Source organism: Sebastes umbrosus, chromosome 8 (genome assembly GCF_015220745.1).
Source record: "Sebastes umbrosus isolate fSebUmb1 chromosome 8, fSebUmb1.pri, whole genome shotgun sequence".
NCBI classification, from domain to species: domain Eukaryota; kingdom Metazoa; phylum Chordata; class Actinopteri; order Perciformes; family Sebastidae; genus Sebastes; species Sebastes umbrosus.
In genome coordinates, this window is record NC_051276.1 from 11713794 (window position 1) to 11739543 (window position 25750).

Consider the following 25750-nt stretch of genomic DNA (forward strand, 5'->3'; position numbering starts at 1 on the left):
TTCTTGTATTTTTTTGCTGATGATCCCCCTTTCTGATTAACTCCATGTGACTGAAGCCTGCCTGTTTTCAGAGGTGGCACGCACCATGCAAAAGAATGACCGGTCTGGGGACGACAGCCAGCGGGACAGTGTAAGTGAACACCAGCTTTGTCTTTTTAATTTTCCCCTTTGCATCCTTTTATCTCTCATCTTTATGTAAGTCTACATCTTGATAATCTTTATTTTCCTTCTTCATATGGCAAAACCATTCTTATGTCTTCCATTGTACTCCATTATATGTATTTATGTAAGGGTTTTGTTGTATACGTCCTGTGGATGTCCTGATTCAGATCATGTTCCTGGCATTTATGGGTTCCATGAACATGTAGATTGTAACACATTTAATGATAGAGCTGCTCGATAATTTCTGGGAACTAACAAGTTCACACCAGTTTTGGCCATTAATGGTGATATAGAACGGAAACCACCAAACGTGACACATTTAGTGTGAGATGTGAGATGATTCCACGTGTGAATATGCCTGAATTCACTCTGCTGCTCACTGAAAAGATATTTAGGATTAGTGAGGTGGAATCTTTATTTTGTATGGTTAATTCATTTTCGAATTTTTCAAAAACAGATTAAAGTGTGGTATTCATGATGCTCAGTGCAAATTCCTTTTTATGTACAGGAAAAGATGGTCTGTTGATGTTTGGTACGTACCTGGAATACAAACGTGTCTCAGTGAAGAGGCGTCTGGGGCAGAATTTAAACAGCAATGTAACTTCAGGTACATTATCATGAACTATAGAAACAGTAAGTTTAATGGTTTCCCTGAAAAGAAAGGCTTTGCTTGTTGAGTGATTCAGGTGAGATTGAGGACAAAATCCTTTTTGTCTTTTAGCAGGAAGTGCACACACATGCTTGACGAGCATACTATGACAACCAACAATTTGAATAATTTCATCTTTTATGTGAACACTGTCAACTGTAGTATTTATAGCACTATTTTACACAATCTCCAGACAATTTTCGTTGCATATCTCCTTCATCGCCCATCCCCCACAACAGCTACACTACCATCAACATCTAACGAACTGTATCTTGGCTCACACATGATGTTGTCGGAGTTGTATCCAAGTTGTCCGTCACCCACCACTCTCCATCTGGATTTAATAGGCAGGTTCCTGGAAATCCTAACAAATAACTAAAGAGGTCAGAGCTGCTGTGTTCAACTAGAGATGGAGCTTGGATAGAGCAGCAGCAGACACTGTCAGGCTTATCCCCCCGTTCATGAATAAGATATTCAATCATACTCCTCGGCTGCTGACCTTGAGTTGAAGTTCAAACGTAGGGCCAGTGTGCAAGTCTTTCAAATTGGCTGGCATCAGAGAGGGAATACATTGAGTATGCAGATGGAGCATTTCCCCCCGAAAACACTCTTGTGGGAATATCAGCCATATTTTGCCAATGACAGATTTAAAAAGAGAGAGAAAAAAGCTATTTCCGTGGCTGCTGTAAGTTTGCCACATGGTAAACATTTCTATGTGAATTACAGTGAAAGATGAGACAGAAATGTCAAAATGGCCATTATAGCCCGGTGCGGAGTTTCCCACACATTTCCACGTTGTCTTGGCGTGTATAGATAACATATTATTATCAGTACAGTTCAAAAGTGCTTTGCTGTAGCTCCATGGGATGTAAATGTACTGCTTCTGTGTTGTATTACGATTTTTCTCATTTGCTTTGGCCCAATTCTCGAATGAGAATTATTTTTTTCCAAACAATAAGCTCAAATCTCTGAACAATTAGTTTGTCGTTCACAACAGATTTTAATTTTTTCATTCATTCAATCAAATTGCACGTGTTTTGGCACATGTGCAAAAGAGTAAGTACAATAATCACTTGCACATGGCTTGCTGATCAAAACTGATGAGTTGATTCTCAGTGAAATTGTCACACTCTTCACAACTCCTAAACACTCTTTCATCGTTTGAGCCATCACATGCAAAATTATCCATTCAGTTATCAGAATCTGTCAAACATAATTCCATAAATTTCTATGACGAGGAGGTACAAATTGTTGTTTTTGTACTGAACTACCACAGGTTTTTTAAAATTTATTGTTGCAGGGTTGTTGTTGTTGTTTTTTGACGTAGTCATTTTGTGGCAACATTTCTGTTCACTGTATATGACTTTACAGTACAGACTGTATACAGTACATATAAGTCATTGCTACACAAATACATGTACTGTATACAGTACATACAAATGTACATATCTTTTTTCTGTGTAACTATTACAGTACTGTAGAATATTTTACCTACCGTTGAAATGGGAATCTAAGAAGCTCCATGCGATACACAATAGCCTTCAGCTAGACAAATTCTAGGATAGTACAGTAAGCAGTCAGTGCCAACAAAAACTAGAACAAAACAGAGATTTGTATATAAGAAACATATCCAGTTGACTACCATGATGAAAAAACATTTAAACATTTTGACCAGTACTGCTCATGCGATTTTTGCCCGGTTTGGGAAATCTTGCAGATGCCATTAGACGCACCGGACAACACCGGAGGACACAGAGGCACATGATTTTTTTTCAGATTACCTGTCTCATGCACTACTGTCAGGATATAGTGACCGTTTCATAAAAAAATAACTTTTTTAATCATATTTGCTCCATTTCTACACACTGCAGCTTTAAACAGTGCTGCGTTCAGAAAATCTAAATTGATGCTGATAAACTCTTTGTATCTCCCGTGTGGAAATGCTAAAGCCAGAGGTCACCAATGAAAACACATCCGAAGACATGATTGCCTGCAAGATAGACTGCTCAAACTGAGGCATAACATTACATTAAAACAAAAAGCATGTAGTCCCACTGGCACAATATTAAAAAGAGCTGCATAAATGTAAATGGTTATTAAAAGAACCAACAGCGACGGGAACAAATGACCTTCTAAAGTAGAATAAAACCACTACTAATGGAACAAAAACTGATTGATGATTCACATCATTGAGGGGGCAATGAATTTTAAAATTACACAACTGCACATTACTAAAAACATGTCCTAGGGAAAATATATTGAATTTTTAATGTTTTCTCCCTTCGTTAGTAGTGAGAAGCGGGAGTGAGTGGGATTTGTAACCGAGCAGCGGCAAGAGATTTGGCGAGGTGAGCAATAATTCATGTCAGATGTGCCTGCGATTAATGCAGACAAGACAGAGTGAAGTGAGCAGGGCAAGGGGGCAGAGAAGAGAGACAAGTGTTGCGAGAGAAATGGGTGGGACAGCAAAAGGGGACAGGTAATTAGAGAGAAGAGAGGAGGAGTGGGCGGGGGAGGTTAAGACAAGAAGCGAATGCGAAAAACAAACGGAGAGAAGCAGAGATGCTCCCTCATCATCCTGAGGGGCATATTGAGGTAGAGCAGGGACACAGGCTGCGCTGATGAATACGATTCGCAAAGGCTCTCGGGGGCTGTCCAATCAGGCAGCGCCATTGATGAATAGTCATGAGTCACCTTATCAGCATCACCATGGTTACGCAGATGTGACTGTGGCCCTGTGAATGTGATGAGGGAATAGAAATGGGCCAAACGCCGCTCCGTCTCCTTCCCGCGCACATCTTGATCGCCAATTAGAGCCCAGCAGGGGAGCATCCAGGCCATGTGTTCGGGCCTCTCCGGCCTTGAGGACACGGAGAGCAGCTTTTGAGTGAGGCAAACGGACATGGTGGATATGGTGAAGATGATGGTTAAGGATTTAATGCATGGGAAGAGTGCAAAGAGGGAGGAGGAGGATGATTCAGCTTGAATTTGACGACTTAAAATCAGATTAATCACCAGTAAAGCCAGTTGACACTCAGCACATACAGGTGAGGGCTGGCTAGAGGAGGAGAGGGGAAGTGGATGACAAGATATTAAATGAAAAGAGCTGGGAAATTAGATTGAACAGGATCAGAGGAGGGGAACATAATCAGAGAAGCGGAAAAGTGACTGAAGGATGAGCAGGACAAGAGACAGCTGCAGGAGATCAAATAAAGAAAATGGACGAGGGATAATGGAATAAATTGAGCTTGGACAACACGTAATGATTTATATAATTCCATTACTCAGACATCTTAAAACGAGCAACAACACTCTAAAGTCAATTCCCAAAAAGCCAATGTCCTAGCTTTTAACACTTGTTGGAATCCCCGTCGGGATTTAAAGGAGCCATTAAAGACGGGCACCACTTATCTAAAACAATAATGCCAAGATTTTTTTTTTTTTATATCTCAGCTCAGCTCAGGGAGGAAGTGCTCTTTATCTTTCTTCTTAATCCACCATCCACAAATTTTTCACCCAAATGAACATTTTACTGCATCATACACAGCAGAGTGCGTTGTTGCGATAAACCTGATAATAGCAGTCTTCTTATCACTGATTTGACAGGCCCAGTGCAAACTATGTTAATTGTTTTTGAGCCACTGCTTATCTGCCTGCTTATTTATTTATGAGAGAGTGGAGCAATCTACTGCATATTTGAAACATGTAATTGGATTAGCAGGCAACTCCATACAACAATGACATACTGGAGCACTCAGGGAAATTATGTACGTTTTTTCCCCCTCAAGCCTGCCAAAACACGACGGGGGAGGGGGGGGAGCTGCACTTAAAAGGCATCATCCATGCACATAGGGAGAGATGTAGCCAGGCTCAATATTTATTTATTCGGCTACACCTTGTGTAAAGAAACATTACCACCCGCTCACCGTTCTCATTTCACAGCCTGTTGACTACATTTAAAGTGCGATCAATCTTGCATAAGGTGTTTGGCAGCGTGGATGTGTGGCTGATGCATGAAGAGTGGTGTGTGAACTCTGCCCGGGAAGGTCGACATGGAGGATTCATGGAGAGATGAATCTGCCATCCTGTTCGTGTCACAGTTTACCTAGATTCAATTAATGGACGGCACATGTGGTGTCTTTCTTTCTCACTTTCCTATTACAGAACAATCCAGACACTAATGCTTTATTTTCAGAGCAGGCTCCACTTTATCTCTCTATTTTACAGTGACCCTGACCCTTCGCGTAGAGGAGAAAATACAGAAAATGTGTTGTGAGTTGAGTAACTTCAGCCTATCAGCCACCTATCAGTGTTATCTAGTATTTCTTTCCGCATCTGCTGCAACAGTTTTCCCCTCCCTGTAGGTTTGGGGCATCTCCAGGGTATTTCATCTTATTTTGCTGTGCCGAGACTAGTGCATCACAGAGCCGTGCCTGGAAGCCGAGGAAGACTCTAGGTCTTGTCCCTGCCAGACATTTCCTCTCCCGCCTCAGGCTACTAGAGGGGGGCTCTTTGAAACAAATTGATTCATCTCCCTCACCTCCAATATGACACTTCAGTGCACCATTGTTACTTCCTTATCATCTGTCCTGCTAGTTTTCTCGCACTTAATCTTTTCTCATGTCTCATTTCTGTCACTTTTCCTGCTGAGACGAATAGGAAACAAGGGGATATATGCCACTGTAGTGTCCTCTGCATTTTTACAAACTATCATGCTGCAAAACTGTACCCTTTTTGCACCCTCATTAGAAGCATATATATTTTATCTAAGGCATGCTATGTCACATCAAAATACAAAAATTACATGTTTATTCAAATTGCACAGCCCAAGGGGGTGATGCAAATATGAATGGAAATGTAAGACAGCATTACTTGAGATAGAAAAGCGGGAACAAAAATGTCATGGCTTAATGTATGCAATGAATGTCTAAGAATAGATTGCCAATTTGCATATAACAGTAACAGCAGACACCTAGCAGAGGCATGGAGGTGTTTGATATCCCACACAATGGAAGGTAAATAGCATGCATTCAGCATTACCGCCACATGTGGTGCAGCTGCATGCACACTCTGTAGTTCACACAGTGAACGTGTGATGAAACTGAGGTTTTCTGATGATTGATGGAGAATCAAGACCTTTAGAGAGCCACTAAAGGTCTAAACAATTTACTGCCGCTTTCAGTGAAAAACCTCTCAGTTATCTATAATGTGCAATAAAAAAGCATTGAGAAATTACCTCGCTGTGTTTTTCCCTCTCTAGTACTGTAAATCCACAGTAGAGATGAAACGGTATGAAAATTTCATATATTTTTATTACATATTATAGTGACTAAAATTATCACCGTTGTCAGTTTTATCGCGGTATTGTTAAAATGTGCTGAAAATATTCAAAAAGTACTGATATACACAGTTACATTATTATTATAATTATTATTATTATTATTAGGCTATTATTCTCTCGCTCACAAACACACACACACACACACACACACACACACACACACACACACACACGTGTACCTGGTTGTCTAGGAGATCTAAGCTTTCATGCTCTCAAACCATAAAACCCATCTTCTGTCTTGCATTTGAGTAATTATAAACAATATAAATACAGAGGAGTGTTGTGCAGGAGTCAAACCATGTTTCAGAATAGATGGTCCACCTTAACAGCCCACCTTAAGTGAGTGTGAGGCTAAATCCACACTACTACGTTTTTGTTTTAAAACGCATAACTTTTTCAACGTTTATGCCCAGCGTCCATACTAACTCTGGCGTTTTCGAGCCCCTAAAACAGAGAGGTTCAGAAAACGCTGCTGACGGCGTTTAAGTTTTAGAACTCCGGGGTTGCATTTTGGTCTGGAAGGACAGAAACGGAGACCTCTGAAAACAATGATGCAGACACCCACGTCCGCTTCTTGATTGGGTCTGATCAGTGATGTCGTGTCCTTCCCTGATTCGTCACGCCCCATCAGGTGAACTTTTTCAGGAAGAAAACAAACGACATCAGCCTCGACCACCAGTGGTTAATTTCAACATGGATCACCGGTTACAAGCGTTGCTGACCTTGTTGCCTATGCTAGTAGCTGCTGTGCAGTTAAATTCTGCATTTTATAATGCTACTACTGCCTACATGCGCAGGAGGCTAGCTAAATTTGAACGCTTTACATCAATTTCCTGGCCAGCGCTGCTTCCTGTTTACGCCGGCACGCGCATGCCCAGTGGCATGCCCAGTGGCATGCCCAGTGGCATGTCCAGTGTACGTGAATGGTCATGTGATATGCATTTTCAGGTGTGGTAGTATGGACGTAGATTCATTCTGAGAAAGCCCTAAAGCGCTCGTCTGGATGGAGATCGTTTTCGTTTTTAAATTGCTTTTTAAATTAAAGTGTTAGTGTGGATGTAGCCTGAGCTGAAGTTGTTGTTAACTTCGGAGCTACCCCCCTTCACTTTAATCAGCAGGTGGCAAGCAAGACACAGGAACTTGGCTTGGGTCTTGAGGCGTTGTAGCATTTATTCACCGACAGACCAAACTGTGCACACACTGCTACTGCTATGTTCACAGCTATAACGTTGCTGATAACTTCATACTCACCATCGGTCAGTGACACACACTCGCTCCCTCTCTCTTTCAAATGCACACTTGCTAATGTTATAGGCTGCTGGGCTTACAATACACTGGCTGGCGGAAACCTGTCTCGTCTCTCGTCAACCCCAAAAATAATAAACTATTAAACAAACACAGTGTGTGCCTTGCGAAATTACTATTATTAATCACTACAAATTTTAAATGGTAATACTAACCGCCACAAATTTTATCGTGGTTTATCGTGAAACCGGTAACCGTTACATCCCTAATCCACAGTAATATGATACCTCTTGGCGTGAAAAATAAACATGCATGTAAACTTGACACGTGATAAAGTCACTTTCACCTTGTCATTTCCAAGTCTAACAGGGGTCCCCTATGTTTTATTTATACAGTATATTATGCTGTATGTCTCTAATGCAAAACACTGTTCCATGTATGGACCCCATGAACCATAACATTGACCTATGTCTGTGTAATTATTCATAATGTGAATCCAAGGCAAAAAGAGGAGTATATAAATACCCCTTCTTTATTCCCTGACCTGATAAATCTGCTGTGAAGCTGTGAGCACAGTGTACTGTAGGAGATGAACTGAGTTAATTTTTATTACTCCACTACTGTGTTTTACAACTAAGTGAACCATTAGATCAAGCAGTAAAAACACACACACTGGTCGTAAATACCAGTAACTCTCAGCATGGAGCGATAGATAAACCTGTGTCGTTGAGGCAACCCTTTTACTAAGTCAACATGCACCGAGCAAACCCGTGGCTGGTAGAGACATTCAGACTGTAGAGCAACAGGAGTCATGGATATCAAGCTTGCCTAAATAAATCAGGTTGCATACAGTATGCGTTCTCTTTAGAGCCAATGCTATTTAGGCAGAGGAGGGCAGATTGTAGATAAAACCTCCTTCTCTCTCCTTTGTTTCAAATGTAGTGTGGGCTTCCAGGAAGCCGAGAGACCTGGCCTATGTACCGGCAGATAAATGGAAGGACTAAATTGTTTTTTCAACCAGGTGATTTACGGCATCTCCTCCAATAGCAATCTATCTTTTCATCTCCTCTCTTTCTCTTTCCCTCTCTCTTTCCTCTGTCTGTGTTAACTTCTATCCCATTCAATTCTCCCATTGCTCCCAGGCTTTACCCACAATCCATTTAAGATTCATTCTGATAAAAATCAATTGCTAAATTCAGAGCGCAGAGAAGAATGATGGCACTGACGATGAAGGGTTGCACATACTGAGTATAGCGCAGGTTGCCCCCTGGGTTGAAGCTATGATGGTGCATCCCCGTATTTTAATCTAACTCTTTCATGATCACAGCCGTTTTGTGAAGTAGCTTATAGCAAAACCACTCTGCTGCGAGTGTGGTCCTATGACCTGATCCAAGATCAATACACCTATTTTTTGGAATATGTTATCAACATGGATCCTGATTCAGTCCTCTCTAGTGTTGGAATGTAAAATGATGTAACATACATTGACATAATGTCATCACAAACTGGAATAGTGATGATATTTTTTTTAAGAAAGGAATGCCTCTCAGTTCGCTATACAGTAAATAATGCTCCAACTCTCTCAGCAGTAGGATAAACTGTGGAAAGATAAAGAAAGATACATCAAGGAAGAGAGCTCTTCCAGACCTCAACACATGTACTGCATACTGATGAAATTACACCATCATCTTTCTATGAAATTATTTCTATATGGGCACAATTATCATAAAACAAAAAGACCTGGCAGGGCTGAGGTGTTGTCCAGATGCTGTTTTCACTGTTTACAAAAATTGAAAAGCCAGGCAACACCCAACGGATGTTTGATGCCATCTTAATCTCTCAAAAGGTCAACAGAAAAAAGGTGCTAATGAAAAATTCAGTTTATGAAAAAGTGATGGCTTCCTGTTTGCTGACAAAATGGTCTAAATGCATTGCTAATTGCATTGACCAATGAATAAGCAGTGTCGTTCAGTAACAGGACAATTATATTCAGTGTTCAAATAGTCCGTAATCCTGTTTTTAAAGTCTTGCATGCTTATAAAATAATCTAGTTTCAGGTTTCTCTGTGGCTCACACCAAGATGAGGGTGCAACAACTTAAAAAGCACTTTAACCAAAAACAGTGCAAGTTTTAGGAATGACGTACATAATTTGTCTGCATGATTGGTAGGGCTGGGACGATTCACCTATCTCCTGATTCGATACTATCGCAATACTTGGGTGCCAATTCGATATGTATTGCGATTCTACAAGTATTGCGATTCGATATCATGATTTATTGTGATTTTTGTTAACTTTTTTAACACTAGACCATGGAGAAAAGTTGAATCATACACTTCTAGGTACCTTTACTTTGTGAAAATATAAAAATGAATACAGTAAAAATGTTTGATTTTCAGCGTGTATGTAGTCAGAGATGTCCTGAAGTCAAATATATCAGTCATTGTCAAAGGTATTATTTATTACATTTTTTACAGCGACCCAAAAATCAAAGAATAAAGACATTTCCATCACAAATTTGACGCCGATTTGACCACAGAGATGCAAGTGACGGTTAGCTTGACCGCACGTTACCGCAATACGATAACATTAACTGTCCATGACAGAGTTAGCATGCAGCTTTAGCCATGATGTCTAGCTCTGCTTCTCTTGCCAATGTGTGAATCCCAAAGTGTTTCCATACTTACTACTGTATACTACTGTATGTGTAGTGTTTACCACTTTGGATTTAAAATGTGAGGTTGCAGGTCGTATCCACGAGGACCCTCTGCTGTCTGCTTTCTCGTTTCGGCTCGCTGGGGCCGGCTGCGGTTTGATTTTGTTGATGGATACGGAACGGATATGACTTTCTACCTCGCATAGACTCAAATGAAGCAAACATATCAATTCTGGCATTAAAAGAATCTATTTCAAAATCGTAAAAGAAATCGTGATATATAGGTGAATCGATTTTTTCCCCACCCCTAATGATCGGTTGCAGCTACTGATAGTTTTAAGCGTCAGTAGAGAACATAGATAAGGAGGCAAGTCTTTGTAATATGGCCGTATAAAGAAAATGTACTAATGTTCCATTTTACAGTTTTATGAGGACAAACCAGCTTTCTCATACAAACTGCAATAATGTGTGTGGAACCCCGAATCAGAGACAAATCATAACGCAGCATGATAAACTGAATCCAGCATTTAAGAAGATAAACTTGCATGCATGCTGATAAAAAATTGTAAATTAATTAATACATAAATCATACCCAAGGGAGGGAGTAACTTTAAGACCTTAGCAGATCCTCATGTGACACAGTTTGAACCTCAGTGATGTAGCTTGAAAATGGAGACGGATGGCAAGCAGAGATGCCTGATGTTTGATGTGCAGCAGGACCATTAAAAAGGTGGAACAGTGAAAAGGACTCCAGATCGTTTGGCTTAATCACAAAGTCAGGAGAGGACAAGCAAAGGACTGAGTTAGGATGAAGGGAATGTAATGAAATGAGAGAAGACGTGGCCGCCTGTCAGTCCTTACATGAATAAATGAGGGCTGCATGTGGGAGAAATACCTGAAGCCAATATTGAATCACCTGCATATCTAAGAAGCCTCACATCAATGGTCTTCATCAAAGGCTACAACCCCCAGCAGAAAAGGTGGTGAATTATTTTTTTGTCAAATAAATTCCAATTCACATACATTTTTAACTATTTCCATAATAAAACCACAAATCAAAGCGGAGTGTGCGTTGTGTTTTTCCCAAGACTTGTGAGTTGGCTGGCCTTTGGCAATAACGTCAAAAAAAACTATTTTATAATGGACACAGAGATTTCAGTTGGCATATTGATGTGCTGTCATGATCAAAGTATCCTCAGGCTGTTTAAAATAACTTTCAACCTCTCTGTCCTCCCAGTAACTCTTTTCTATCAGATTTTCTCTCGGTCGTGCAAACACATGTAAACTAAGGGCTCAAGTCAGAACCGGACTCATTTTGCATTGATTTATTTACTCTCTCTGCAACTAAAACCGTATTAAATGCCCTCTGAAACCACACCTTTCTCAAGTGAATGAAGTACTTCTTCACCATGACATAACAGGAGGTTATCACTATGTCTCAAGGCTGATCTATTGTTCTGAAGGGTCGCTTTATCTACGACATAAACAATTGGAAATCATTGAAGAATTTATAGGATTTTTTATTTGCTGAAAGTAAGTCAACTGAACCTGCTAATGCCTGACATCATTAACTGACTATATTACTACTTTGTATCTATGTTTGGGTAGGTAGTTCACCTACGCTAAATTGACTGTTTGCTAAACCTTTCCCCAATTGTCCAATCATAACATAGCAACCGTAACCAGGCACAACCAGCCTGTCAAGGTTTGGATTTCTCCACATGCATTGGGCTCTTGTAAGAGAGATACTTGGTATCTAAATAGTTTGAATGGTCATGTCTTTTTTTATCACCTTTCCAAAACCAAAAATGCGACAGCGTAACTAAAACACATTGATAAATCTGTGTGTTTATCTGCTTTAGTAAGCTGCAAACATAAGACTGCCATGCTAACTGGCTTCTTACCTAGATTAGTAACCAGGGAACGTGTCATTAGCTAACTACATTCCAGTTTTTTGTGGAGTTATGTTAGAAAAATGCCCTGTTCAGGACTGCAGCAGTCATTGTAGCACCCAAGTTACTCAGGGTGCTACAATATCAGAGGCTAACTTTAGCAGCTCCTTCATACTCTTTGTTGGATTTGGGAAAGTTTAAACTCCAGCAACTCCAGCCGTAGATGGATCTCGTGCTGACAGCCTTTTGTCCTGTAAAAGTGAAACATACAAATACAAACAATAAAGCATAAATCTATCCATCCAGCCCGTTCTCATTCCCAGGGCGTCAAATACTGAGGCTTTATCACGGTCTTTGGCATGTGATACCGTGCACCAGTAGCGAGACGCACCGGGCTTTCCATTAGCTACAATGTAAACCCATCCACGGCAACAGTAAATGCTCATAGAAAGTGCGCTGGGAGTGTGGTGGGGCAAAGGGCAATAAGACACACTGAGGGCGGGCGGAAGGGGTGGTGGATGGGCCCAACAAACACAAGGTTTTCATCCAGGAGACCGCTGTTTGTGTCCCGTAACTTTCACTTTCACTTTACAATCAGCTGTTTGTTCGTGTCCCCGTGGTCACTACGTTCAGTTTAATTTTTACTTTACAAGAGTAGTTTCTAAACCTAACCAAGTAGTGTTTTCCTAAGCCGTTTTGTTGCCGAAACCTAAAGTGGTTATTTATAGTGGTTCTGATAAAAAAAAATAAAGTGACACCAAAGGACGTGACAAAGCGGCCGTATGTGATGAGTTGGGCTGAGAACGTGTTGATCTATGTATTCTATCTATGTGTTGCTATGTTTTCAACCAACACAAAGAGCTTGTGTTAATTAACTAGCTAAAGGCTGACAATGAAAGTGAAAGCTGTCATTTCAGCCAGCAGGCTACGAATGAGAAGCCTCTTTTGTCATTCTCAATATCTGAAATCCCATTGTTTAAAAAAAATACTATGAATAACACATAGCAAATATGCCACCACCGTTCATGTAAACTGCATGTGTGCCATGCAAGAACGGGGGGTTTAGCAAACGGTCAATCATGGTAAGTTATTACTGTAAAATAGTCTCCTTTACGTTTCCAACAAAATAGAAGAACATTTAGAAAATTCACAACATGAGTTGGGCTGACTGCTGATTTCATAAAATCTGACCACACCGCCAAAGGATTGGCACATGAAGTACACCGAGAGCACAGAAGAGTCACAGTAGACCAATTAACCTTTCACTGATCCCACTTATCATAAAGGGCCACTTTAGGCATTAGGAGAGACAGCACAAGTGAGTGAAGATGAAGGACTGTGTGTATAATCTACAGTGGGAAAACACACACACACACACACACACACACACAGTTGGATGTCCTAACCTTTGTACCCTGAGCCATCTCTTGTGTCAGTCGTCTCGCGGTCTTTGACATGACTAAAATAATTTTCAAATGCCCTTTATTCTTCTTTTAGATTTATTTTCTCCTGGTAATCTATTTATTATTTACACATTATTTTTTTTATTACATTTGACTTTCCTCAGATGTCAAATATAGATAGATCTTGAAGGAAAAGCCACAGGACACAAACTAACTAACTAATGTTTTAGTCTTTTTATTTTGGAGTATTTCTGTAAAGGAGAGTTGATGAAGGTGAAGACTCTGAATATTCTGGTCTTTGCAATTTTTCTGACAAATGTATGGACATAAAAAAGTAAGATACAAAAGGCACGCAATAATGAATTTAAGTGCATAAATTATTCATAGAGTGATTTAATATAGAGCTTAAGTGAAGTGCATCAAATAAAGTGCAAATTTAACAGCTGTAGTACCTTGTATCACTGTAAAGGCCTTTGCACACCGGGGGCATTTTTTTCGTGCAATTAACTTGCACGTCAACATATTTTTTCGATCCGTTGTTTTTGTCATGAGTACTTTAACACAGAATGCAAATATTATTAATGTTAATATTAAAAAAAATTCCGGGACGAGGTAGATTTTTCTGAGCTTTTGCACCACGAATAAAGGCATCAACCAATCACGTTGTGCGGAACGGACATACACTTTAGTGTACAACAACACGGAAGCTCCGTGGTCCGAACCAAGGTGGCAAATTTTCAACTTTGACAAAGGCAGCGCATATCACTCCTAACGTTCTTACCTTTCACAACAACGAGGCAAATTCATTCAGAGCATTTTGCTATAAAGGAAGCTCAATAAAATAGCTTACAGTAGCTAAGGCTACACAACAATTTACTAGACTTTAATAGACTGCCGGATGCTGCTCGAGGTCAATAGGATCCTGTTAGTTGGTCCTCCCTCCTACGCAAATCTTTCGATTTTCAATTTGTATTGCTGCCGGTATGAATATTTTTGATAAGGAATATTCAGAGGTGAGTATTTTGCATTTTCGTGTCGTTTATTCCTCACGCCCTTGGTGTGTAAAGGCCTTAAGCGTAACACAAAGAGCAAAGGGCCATAACATAAATTGTAGTTTAGGAAGATACTGTCAAATGAGGTCATGGTTAATACTGACTTAACTTCATTGACTCATTAGATCCATCATCCATCTGCTTTACCTTCAGCATGATGAGAAGTGAGGGTTAATCATGCGGGCTCCCTCATTCTCTGTAAGCCAGCGTCTGTAGCAATGAGTCTAATACAGGTAATTATGTAGGAATGAAAGGCTCGATGGCTTCCTGGATGAAGATTGGCATCTTGATGGATGCAGGGGTGGAAGGGCGGGGGGGAAAGGGGGGGGGGGGGGTGTTTGGCTGCACGACGATGAACAGTCACGACAAAGAGGGAGAGGGGTGACAAACACACATGGACACACACACACGGCAGTGCTCCGAGAGGTCCTTCTGGTCTAATAGAGACGTATAATGATGTAAGGGGCAGCGTATAGCGCAAACTGCCAGGATAATTCATTTGTTTGCACTTGGAGGGCGAATGGTGTTTTTATCCAGCAGGCTCCCCCAGGCCATTCACACACCATTGAGCACCTCTGCTTGGCACAGCAAAACAATCTACTGTATGGAAATCTGCAACACACAAAAGAGGCCAAAATGAGAAACACAAATTAATTCCAGCCTGCATGATTATTATAAGTAAGGCTAAATTATTGACTCGGCAAAAGCGGGCAACTCCAAGTCCATCTCATGTCAAATGGTTTTATGTAATATGCTTAATTGAAAATGTTCACCATTAGCGTACGAAACCAGCTAATGGAGCAAAAGAACCGTTAACAGGTTAACCTGGTCATGATCTTTAAGAAAACCAGGGCTTTGAAATAGGGGTACTAGGTGAAAAAAATAGATTCACCTATGTATCACAATCTTTTTTTTACGATTTTGAAATCGATTTTTGAATGCCAGAATCGATATGTTTGCTTCATTTGAGTCTATGCGGCGGTAGAAGGAAGTTACTGCCTTTTATTGTTGTAGTCTGAGTAACGTAACGTCATATACGTTCCATATCTTTCAACCAAAAGAAACAGCAGCCGGCCGCAGCGAGCCAAAACGAAAAAGTAGAAAACGGCAGAGGATCTGCATGGTTATGACCTGCACCCTCACATTTTAAATCCATAGTGGTAAACACTACACACACAGTCAAGTATGGAAACACTTTGGGTTTCACACATTGAAATTGGCTAAAGCTGCATGCTCTGTCATGGACAGGAAACGTTATCGTATTGTAACGTGCAGTCGAGCCGGCCGTCACTCACCTCCGTGGTCAAATCGTCCGACACTCTCCATGGCCTAGTGTTAAAAAAGTTAACAAAAAACACAATAAATCACAATATCGAATCGCAATACTTAAAAATTGCAATACGTATCGAATCGGCACCCAAGTATTGTGATAGTATCGAAGGTTTATCGTCCCAGCCCTACTTTTAACTGAACTATCCTTATCTGACATTCAGTGTTGTGTGTGTATAAAGGAGAGGCCCTAGCTGTATTCATTTAAAAGAATGGCATATAATGTCAGGGTGTCACCTGTAAAAGAGCTATGTGGAATGTAAATGTTAACAGTTGACCCTTACTTAACAGCTAAGCCTTGTTATTCATGCAGAACAAATGAAAACTCCTCATGGTTTGCAGGAAGATTAATGGCACAGAATCAGCCTCAATTTATCACACTGTCTCACCAGATCACTCCATATGTGTGTGTTTGTGTATTCAAGTGTGTCCTGAATCAGAGATAGTCCTGGAACCACTCAATACGCAAATAACTGATTACCTCTGTGCTGTCCCCAAGGACAGTGTACCAAAGAAACAACACAACATTGAGCTTCTAGCCTCTTCTCAACCAGCAGAGTCTTGGGTGTATTGTGTGTTCAGAGGGGAAAAAATGGCTATTGTGCTGGAGGCCAATACAAAGAAAGCAAAACAGCAATTTGCATATTGAAACGAGTGATTTGCATTAAGCAATGTGTTTGGTCTTTATCAAAATAAGATTGATAGCTGCTAATGTATTTCCAGATGCATACATTCAGCAAAAAGTCTGACTATAATGTAGGATACCTTGCCTTGAAGCAGTCTTGTTTTTAAAGGAGAGGCTCTGCTGCTGTCTTCACTACAGCAGAATCAACCTTTCTGATAACTACTTAATGGGACATTGACCACTTGATGTGTTTCCTGCAGGTTGACCTGCTATTGTAGAATGACTTTCTCTCCTCTTACACTGGTCTCACCTTAGCAGTACACACACAGCTTTCAGACGGCTCTTGCCTCCCGCTGAAATTCTTATCATTTGATTTTTTTTTCTCCTCTCTTGACCCGACGTGATGTGGCATTTTCACTTTGAGTTTCCTTTTTTTCTCAACTGAGTTTCTTTATAGGACTCTGTGTTTGAACCTTTGTTAAGTCCTCATATTCTTTGTGGGTTTTTTTTCTCTCTTAGGCAGTTTATTCAACACATTATCCCTGGACATCATCATTCCGCCTAAAAGCCTTATAAACTTAGCACTGTTGGTTTTCCCCATGACACAACGCTGATTATTCTCTCATTAACCCTCTGAGACCCACAATAGACCCATTGTTGTCTTTTTTAGGGGGGTACAGGGGGTCTTTAGGGGGAGATAGCAGGTCAACAGTAGATGTCACATAGAAGTGGTGTACATCATCTGAAAGCTGGGAACCTGAAGATTAATTATACCCCCGCGACAACGTAGTCAGGGGTATATAGCACTCCGCGTGTTTGTCCTTCCGTCCATTCGTGTGTCACACTTTAGTTTCCGGAGCAGAACTCGAAAACTATTTAACTTAGGAACTTCAAATTTGGTATGATGGTTGACAGTGTGGTTTAGTTGTGCCTTTTGGGGATTAGAAGTCCAGGGTACCCAAATTTGTTTTAATATTTCCAAAAGGGCAAAACCTTTGGCCTTACTTTAGCATGGGTCAAGCAGTGAGCGGGGGTATGTGAGCCACGCCCACTTTTGCGTCGTTTGAGATGCAGCTCAGCACTGTGTGTCAAATTGTTCTAGTCATAAATCAGAAATAAACATGAATTAATTCATTCATTAAAATAAATTGCGAAAGTGTATAAGGGTTTAGAACATTATGATGGAAGTATATGATGGTCATTCCCATGCTCACTTATGTCTCATAAGTAGCTGCAGCAATTTCTGGGTTGATACCATTTGTTACACAGATTTGGTGCTAAATTTATCTATCTTTTATCTATCGAGAATTGATAAAAATGATCAATAATCCCTCCAAAATATCACATTAAGACAACAAGACCTTATGGAACAACATAGAAAAAGCCATGCTGTGATTTGGTATCAAAACCTTTTGACATTTGGAGATTTCTGCAAGAATTTTATCTGAAAACAGAAATAAAGTAACTATGACAGCAAAATATAATCTAAAATGTGTGAACTCAAGAAAACAAGCTGTGATGTAAAATGTAATATGTGTCTTCTCTTGTCATTACTTTAAGCACATTTGTGTTAGCGCAAATTGTGACAATGCTAAATAGAGAGGAAACCACTGACACTGCTTTGTGTTGGTGAGTGGTGCAGTAGTAACAGACTATGGCTGTATTCGATACAGCATACTATACTAGTAGTACGTACTGATTTGGCCAAAATGTAGTATGTAGTATGCAGTATGCGAACAAAAGCAACATCTACAGTATGGCAGAAATACCCAGATGTCATACTGATTTGTAAAATTCTTTTAGTATGCATCGGACCAGTCTACTTCGCCTACTGTATCCCACAATGCAAAGCGCTGGAACGGTACAGGCTACGGTTACAAAAACAACAGCAGCCAAAAACGCCCCGTTTATTTGACATTTTTCGTAGCTATTTCATCTCTAAATTCACTTCTGAACATTTTTGAGGCGAGAAATCCACTGTGTAGATTTTGAATATTGATAGTTTTACAATGTTAGATGTTGAATCGAACATTTGCTCAACAGTTTTCTGAATTTAAAAGCTCCACAAACTGCCGTGACAGCTAGCTAGTGCCTGCCGGGGTCGCTACCTCGCCAGCTAGGCAGTCACTCTCACAGATCGCTATGAGCTGCCTGGCGCTCTCTCAAGGGACCAGCCTCATAGACGAGGGGCTTTTATTTATTTTCTTGTTGGTGGATGGTCTGTTTAAATATCACAACACAAATGTCCATTATAAATTAACGGGAACCTGTGTTTATCTGCCTTTTTGGAGTTGAAAGGCTCCACAATTGCCTGCGGGCGTAGCTCGCTCAGAGACCGGCTACAGAGCAGCTGAGTGGCGAGGGAAGAGACGAGGGAAAGAGCTGCTGAGACAACATGACCCTTTTTAACATTACTCTAATATTTGTAGGGCTATCAGTCCACTGTTCTGTTGCCGTAACTGAAAAAGCAGTTTTAGTAAATGTTTTGGATCTGTTAGGGCTGTTGTTTAGGACCCAGAAGCAGACACAGACACAGCTGGTTGTTGGTTGAAAGTCAGGTGGATTTATTGTAATAAAAAGGCGATGAGGGCACTGGAGAAGGCAGGGGACAGGCAGGCTGCTGAGCAGGGTGGAATGGCTGGAGGAATGAGCTGAGGCGGCGTGTGAGGATGGCTCGGTGGGAGGCTGGCACTGGAATCCAAGAGCACAGGAGAACACAATGTTAACACGGGAAGCATGAGGAAAAAGAACAAGAATTACTCTAGTATCTAATGGTACAGAGCGGCCAAGAGTATACCACATAGTAGGCAGAACAATCTGGCGAGGACTGGCAGGAAAACTGGTGTTCTTGAACTGTGGGTTGATTAGGTTGATTGTAGACAGGTGCAGAGTGCAGAGTGAAGAGTGAGACCAGGTGCCTGATGAGGAAGCCGCGCCCACGCCACACCCACACACACACACACACACACACACACACACACACATACACACACACATACACACACACATACACACACACCCACACAGACGGACAGGGGAGGGGGAAACACAGGGGAAAACAGAACACAGGAAAACCACTGGAGTTGTGACAGGATCAGTGTTTTATATTTCCCGTATCCCCTCGTTGATGATCCTGTTTTGTCTCACTTCACTATGAGCTGTTAGAATAAATTGTTTAAACCATGCGGTATCGTATAAAGTAAACAAAAATAGCATAAACAATCAAATCAAAGTTGTATTTTTCGATAATATTGCAATAGTGGTACGAGTTTGTCTTTTTGTCCAGTGCTTTAAGAGCTGTTCAAAAGCTAAGGCCTGTTCTAGCATACTGCTAAATACATCGTCTTAATCGTTTCATACTGCGTACTACTCAGGAACGCAGTATGTAGTATGAACTGTATACTGCATACTGCGTTTGTCAGTAGTATGCAGTAGACGGTTTTGAGTACAGCCCTTGATTGACATCTGTCTGATCCTCTGATTTAGTTTTGTTGCGCCTGGTAGCGCGGCAGTGGTTACACCTTCATCATTCTGATTGGTCTTTAGCTGCTTGCTAATTGCTCCACTATGTTCACCAGCTAATTGCTAACTTTGTCTGTGTGACCTTTAGTGCTGGAAAGGTTGAGTATTTTCATCAGAGCTTTTTCGTCGAGAACAGCTAAAAACAGTGTTGATTTGAGTGGTGAGATATAACCAAAACGGTTAAGTTGTGGGACGTAAAAACAATGAGCTGTAAATGCTAAAAGACTTGGTAAAGGTGGAGAAACTGCAGAGTTGGTGATAATACCAGCAACCCATTTCACATATGACCCATTGTTTATTTGAAAATATAATTTACACTGAATTAAACACTACACCACAATAAGCAAATGTTTTCTTTGGTTGTTTCTTGGATTATGTTTGAGATCCACTGGAGCAAGCTTGCTGGAGGCAGCATGTTGCCCATCTGGAAAATCAACAACATCCCTAAAGGAATCCAAAGATAAATTGTCCCTATTTAGCATCTGCAATGTGGCTTTTTCCCTTGCAGACAATTATATACTTCTATAGACAGTTTATTAAGCTAGGTGTATCTAATAAACCTGCAATTGAGAGTGTTTTATACACTAAAATGATGCACTAGAGATCACAAGAAATGGAATGGAGTTGTTCTTTAATGAACTTATTTCCTAAAACACGAAGTCAATTTTTTTCCACAAAAAGTTTCTCGATTTACAAATGGCCAAGTGGAAACTTTTAACTGTGAGTGATGCGAGATTAAAGGTCTGAGGTCACTAAAATCATTAGGAATTGTGCTGTTCAACATAATGAATGACATCGGCTGAGACAGCTGGACGTCCTTTAAATTTTAATGGGATTTTCACAACTAGAGGAACCTTTGACTTTGAGCAGATACGGCAAAATTGTGCTAAAACAGACAGCTGGAACTTACGACATGTGTTGGTTGTTATGGTCTTTCATGGCCACATCAAATAAAGAATTTAATTACACTCGTTTACCCTTTATCGCTTTTACCAACCTAACACTGCACACCTTGAACTCAGTTAATAACTTGATCCTGCATCGATGAAAACCATCTTCTGGAAATGTTACTGTTTATACTTAGCTACTGATATGCTTGAAGTCCTTTTCTCACCATTTTTTCTCCCTTTCATTTTGCATCTTCTGTTAAATCCCTGCTAAGAAGAAGATGAAAAATTACTTTATTAATCCCCGGGGCGGAAATTCTTTTTTTTTGTCATTGTTATTTTACACACACACACACACACACACACACACACACACACGCACGATAGGCCCGAAATACACACACACACACACACACAGGACCCTCTGACATGCAGTTGGAGAGATGTTAGTAGAGTGATTGTGCTGCCCATGGTCAGGCACCCCTCAAGCAGTTAGGGATTCTATGCTTTACTCAAGGGCACCTCGGCAGTGCCCAGGAAGTGAACCGGCACCTCTCCAGCTACCAATCAAAACTCCGTACTTGGTCTGTGCAGCGATTTAACCCGGCCATCTCCGGTTCACAAGGATTGAGCTACTGCCACCCCGTCGGGAGAATTTCTGTCTTCTATGAAAAATCTCTGCATACCTTCTTAAGGCGCTTTCACAAGCCAACATTTAGTCTGTTTTAATCTATCTCTGGTGCGGTTAATCCCCTGGTGCTGTCTGTTTGGGCAGTTGTGAACGCAGTTATAGTACTCTGGTGCAGACCAAAAAAAACAAGCGAACCTTAGTGTAGTTCGATCGATGATTCGATTGTGGTTCGACCAAAACGCAGGCTTCCTGTGCGGGCATTTGTTGAGGTGGACACAGGTAAACGACAGGGTAACATGAGCGGAAGAGGATGGACTTGGACTTCTGCAGAAGTCCGATGTTTGCTTGAAATCTGGGCCAAAGAGAACATACAGAATATTCAAATTGAAATAGCCGAAGACCCTCAGGGAACCCAGAGCGCGTTACATAAGACACAAGTAAAGAATGCTCCAGAAAAGTCTTCAGCCATGAACTTGGCTTTGACAGAGCCCTCCTATTGGTCCTGTCCTACCAGCACTGTCTTGTTGTTAAAAGTCACATGTCCTGTATTCCTGTGTCTATGTGAAGCTGAGAGTCTGACCGTAGTATGAATGTTTCAGACAGTTATAATATCAGAAAATTAAATGGATATGGCTCAAACGACAAGATAATTTAAAATGGCAACTGTAACTTAGGGCGCTTTCACAAGCCAACATTTAGTCCGTTTTAAACAAACGCTGGTGCGGTTCATTTGGGCAGTTGTGAACGCAGTAATTGTACTCTGGTGCGGACCAAAACAACCGGTCTGAGACTGCTTATGAGAGGTGGTCTCTGATTGTTTCCAAGCAAAATGCAGGCTGCCTGTGCGGCCATTTGTTGAGATGTAAACAGGTAAACGACAGGTTAACATGAGTGGGAGAGGACTGACCTGGACTTCTACAGGAGTCTGATGTTTGCTTGACATTTGGGCTGAAGAGAACATAAAGAATATGCTAGTTTAAGTAAAGTAAAGGTAAGGTAAATAAGTAAAGGACCATGGCTTGTGAAAGCACCCTGATTATTCTGATTCTGATTTGGTCTATCTTGTCCTTGAATTCACCTACACTTTTTTCTCTTCATCCAGGCGTCTGATGATTCAACCGACTCCCCAGAGCCGGGGCCAGTCATCTGCATGGAGCCCTTCCTGGTGCGGAGGCAGTCTGGCCGGACGATCCAGTTGCCCCCTTTGGCCTTTAGACAGGCAGAGCAGTACTACTGTGATCGCAAGCCAGAGCCAGACGCCGTCACAGTTCCACCACGGCCTACAACACTGCCACTACGCACCCCACCGCTTATCGCCATCACCTCCGCTGACACCAGCAGGTAGGACGATGTGTCCTTTCACTACAAATTGTCTTTCAGTGGAATGGGTAATTAGAGTAGGGGGTGAGTAGAGTGAAGTGGTTCAATCAATACAGCAGCTGTCTGAAGTGACTGTGGACACATCTCTCGCTAAGTGCCTGACACTGTGCTTACACGTTGAGATGTGTGTCTAAACATTTACTAATGGCTGCGCAATGTTTTCTCATCACCTACAAATTGTGGGTAGTTTACATGCTTGCAATTTAAAGCACCCACGCATTTTGAGATTCTGTGCTTTTTTTTTAGTATAAAAATGTACTTAAAGAGACTTAATAGTCCCTTGCAATATGCAATCCCTCACAGTAAACACTTCATCACCTTTATGTTTTCTTTTAATCAAAGTTATGTTATTGTTGCATAGAAATGGACTATTTGAAAACTCTTCTAGGAGGTGTGTTTAAAGCTGCTCCAATATCAAAGATTTGATAGTGAGCTGCTTAAAGGACCAGTGTGTAACATTTCGGGGGATCTATTGGCAGAAATGGAATATAATATTAATAATTATGTTTTCTTAATAATAAGAAGAATCATTGTGTTTTTGTTACCTTAGAATGAGCCGTTTATATATACATAGGAGCGGGTCCCCTCTTCATGGAGTGCGCCATGTTGCACCGCCATGTTTCTGCAGTAGCCCAGAACGGACAAACCAAACTCTGTTAACTTTTCCTGCTTGGGCTGGAGTCGATAAGGTTATTCGCTCCCGTTGCCGCCGCTCTCTCTCTTGCTTCACCTATCACTTCCGTACACACACACACTACGCACCGGCTCTGCTCCAATTGGCGCTAGAGAGCGCCATTCGCGTTTTTGCGTTGTCCACCTTAGCTCTCCAACATGCTTTGCAAATGGGAGAGGCTTCAGTTGGTTTCGATCTCCTCACCTCACCGCTAGATACTGCCAGATCCCACACACTGGACTTTTAAAGCCATTGTGACAACCGTGGGACGGTTTCACAAAGATATTTTAGACTGGTCTCTAATGTTAATCCCGTCTTAATTTTTCTCTTAGATTAGTCTAGTAAGTTAGCCACCCAACCCCCAGGCTAACTCTGAATGAAGAGCCATGTTTCAACAATCAGTGACACCTGCTGACCAGTGGCACAAATGTGAAATAAGTTGAAAACATGGTCATAACTTGTGGTTTACTAACAATGTTGTGGAGTGAGCAATGAGAAGGGAAAACATTTTTACCGACCTCAATAAGCCGTTAGAAATATACAGTAGTGTCAGAGATTATTAATCGTTTTCGTTTGGCCAAGGAAACTATCCTGAGCCTGACTGACGAGTTAGCAGAAATACTGAGCCCTGCTAAATTAAGAAGACACAGCAGCTCAGCTCGGCTACAGCTCTGCACTGCACTGAGCTACTGGACATTTTTTTGTATTGTTATACTCTTTGCAGTTTCTCAGTTAGCCATGTTTTTTTAGTTTGAAAAAAGTCTTCATTTACCCAGAACTCGTGGCAAATTAGTCCTACTTAAGATAGTCAAGAACTAGACAGCTTTGTGCAATAGATGAATTTAGACGTCTATATGAAATCTGACTATCACTTAGATCTAAGCCGTAGTTAAAGTCTCTATATCTTTGTGAAACCTGCCATATGTTGTCATAAATAAAATATAGAGTGGAGTGAAAATGCAATGTAAATAAGGTTGTTAATCAACAGTGAGCTCTCATTTTGCAGCCCTTCGAGTGTACTTAACATAATAACAAAGACAGCTTTCAAATCAGTCCCGGTTTTCAGCTGCCACATGTAATAACTTCACTTAAAGAACTGAAATGAAATCTGAAAATGCCTATAAAGGGGACAGAATATTCATTGTGATGGATTACCTATCCCACGCAACTTTCAAGCCTCTGCATATTGAGTTTCATACTGTAGTGAAATTAACAGAAACAAATGGCTGCCTGAAAGGTAGGAAATCAATTACAGTATGATTTGGAAAATGGTTGGCACTGGAAGTAAAGGCAAACCACTGGTATATAAATTATCCCTGGCTGGCTACAAGTATGACTCATCAAATAACCAGGCCCAATATAGACTTCTGTTTGTCACCACTGTCACTTACTAATCTTGAAACAGGGAATGTTATTCACCATTTGAAACATGATAAACAAGATAAAAGCAACCTCTCGGAGGATTTCAGTAAAGATCTGTCCCTTTTTTGTTTTTTAAAAACCGTTGCTATTTTCACATTTAGTACTATGATTTTGATTAATCAACAGTGTTATACAACATAGTAGTCTTTTGTCATTTGTCATTTATTTATCTATTTCCAACAGTAATTATCCAAGCTTTTGTGTAACACATCGTCCAGGCTGTAGACTCTAAAGTCTCAGTTTTAGAGGTTATGGCAACTACTTAGTTTTACAACACAGAAAGGGTACAAACAAGTGTATGATAAATGCTCAGCATTACTTCCAGTGTGCCCTCATTCAGTCTCTCACGCTTGGAAAACATGACCATACAACAACTGAGAAAAAAATCACACCCTGTCCGGAGAGCGCTGGAGAATGTATCAGAGCAGTTTTAGCACATAGTACAGTTCGATTGCTCGTCATGAGCCAGATGAGAAAGAAAATGTATCCCCTTTCCCCAAAATGTTTCTGTCTTGTCCTTCTCTCTCTCTTTGTCAAGGTTGATGGGACCTTCAGTGTCTCACAGAATGAATAAACAAATAGAGAAATGAGCAGTGAGGTACAGCTTATTAATAAGGCCTAAGCTTGTTAAAAGGGCTTTAATTAGAGAACACGGCGTCGTGGAGAGACTTTAAACAAGAAGAACTTGTTATTGACTCGTAGAAGAAAAGAAAAGCTGGTGTCACTTAGCTGTAAATTACATTTTCAGGCAGGCAGAGCAATTTTCACGGCGTCTGATGCACAGCAGTGCTGAAATAGTTTCCCCTGCTTCAAAATTAGTGCGTAAATATCAAGAACATGTTGATTTCAAGAAATACAGTATATTTTTGTCTTTGCTTCTAA

The 25750-nt window shown here is 40.8% G+C and overlaps 1 protein-coding gene across 6 annotated transcripts in view; it reads left to right on the forward strand.

Annotated features, from left to right (window-relative positions):
- pde4d (phosphodiesterase 4D, cAMP-specific) overlaps positions 1 to 25750 on the forward strand; it is a 218555-nt gene that overhangs the window by 22555 nt on the left and 170250 nt on the right. For 2 of the 6 annotated variants that reach the window (XM_037779043.1, XM_037779042.1), the window contains exons 2-3: positions 57 to 130; positions 22496 to 22734. In XM_037779043.1, coding sequence (XP_037634971.1) covers positions 86 to 130; positions 22496 to 22734 — 284 coding nt within the window. In that variant the 5' untranslated portion in view covers positions 57 to 85. The remainder of the gene's footprint in view (positions 1 to 56; positions 131 to 22495; positions 22735 to 25750) is intronic. The other 4 variants (XM_037779044.1, XM_037779040.1, XM_037779046.1 and 1 more) reach the window with 2 other exon arrangements.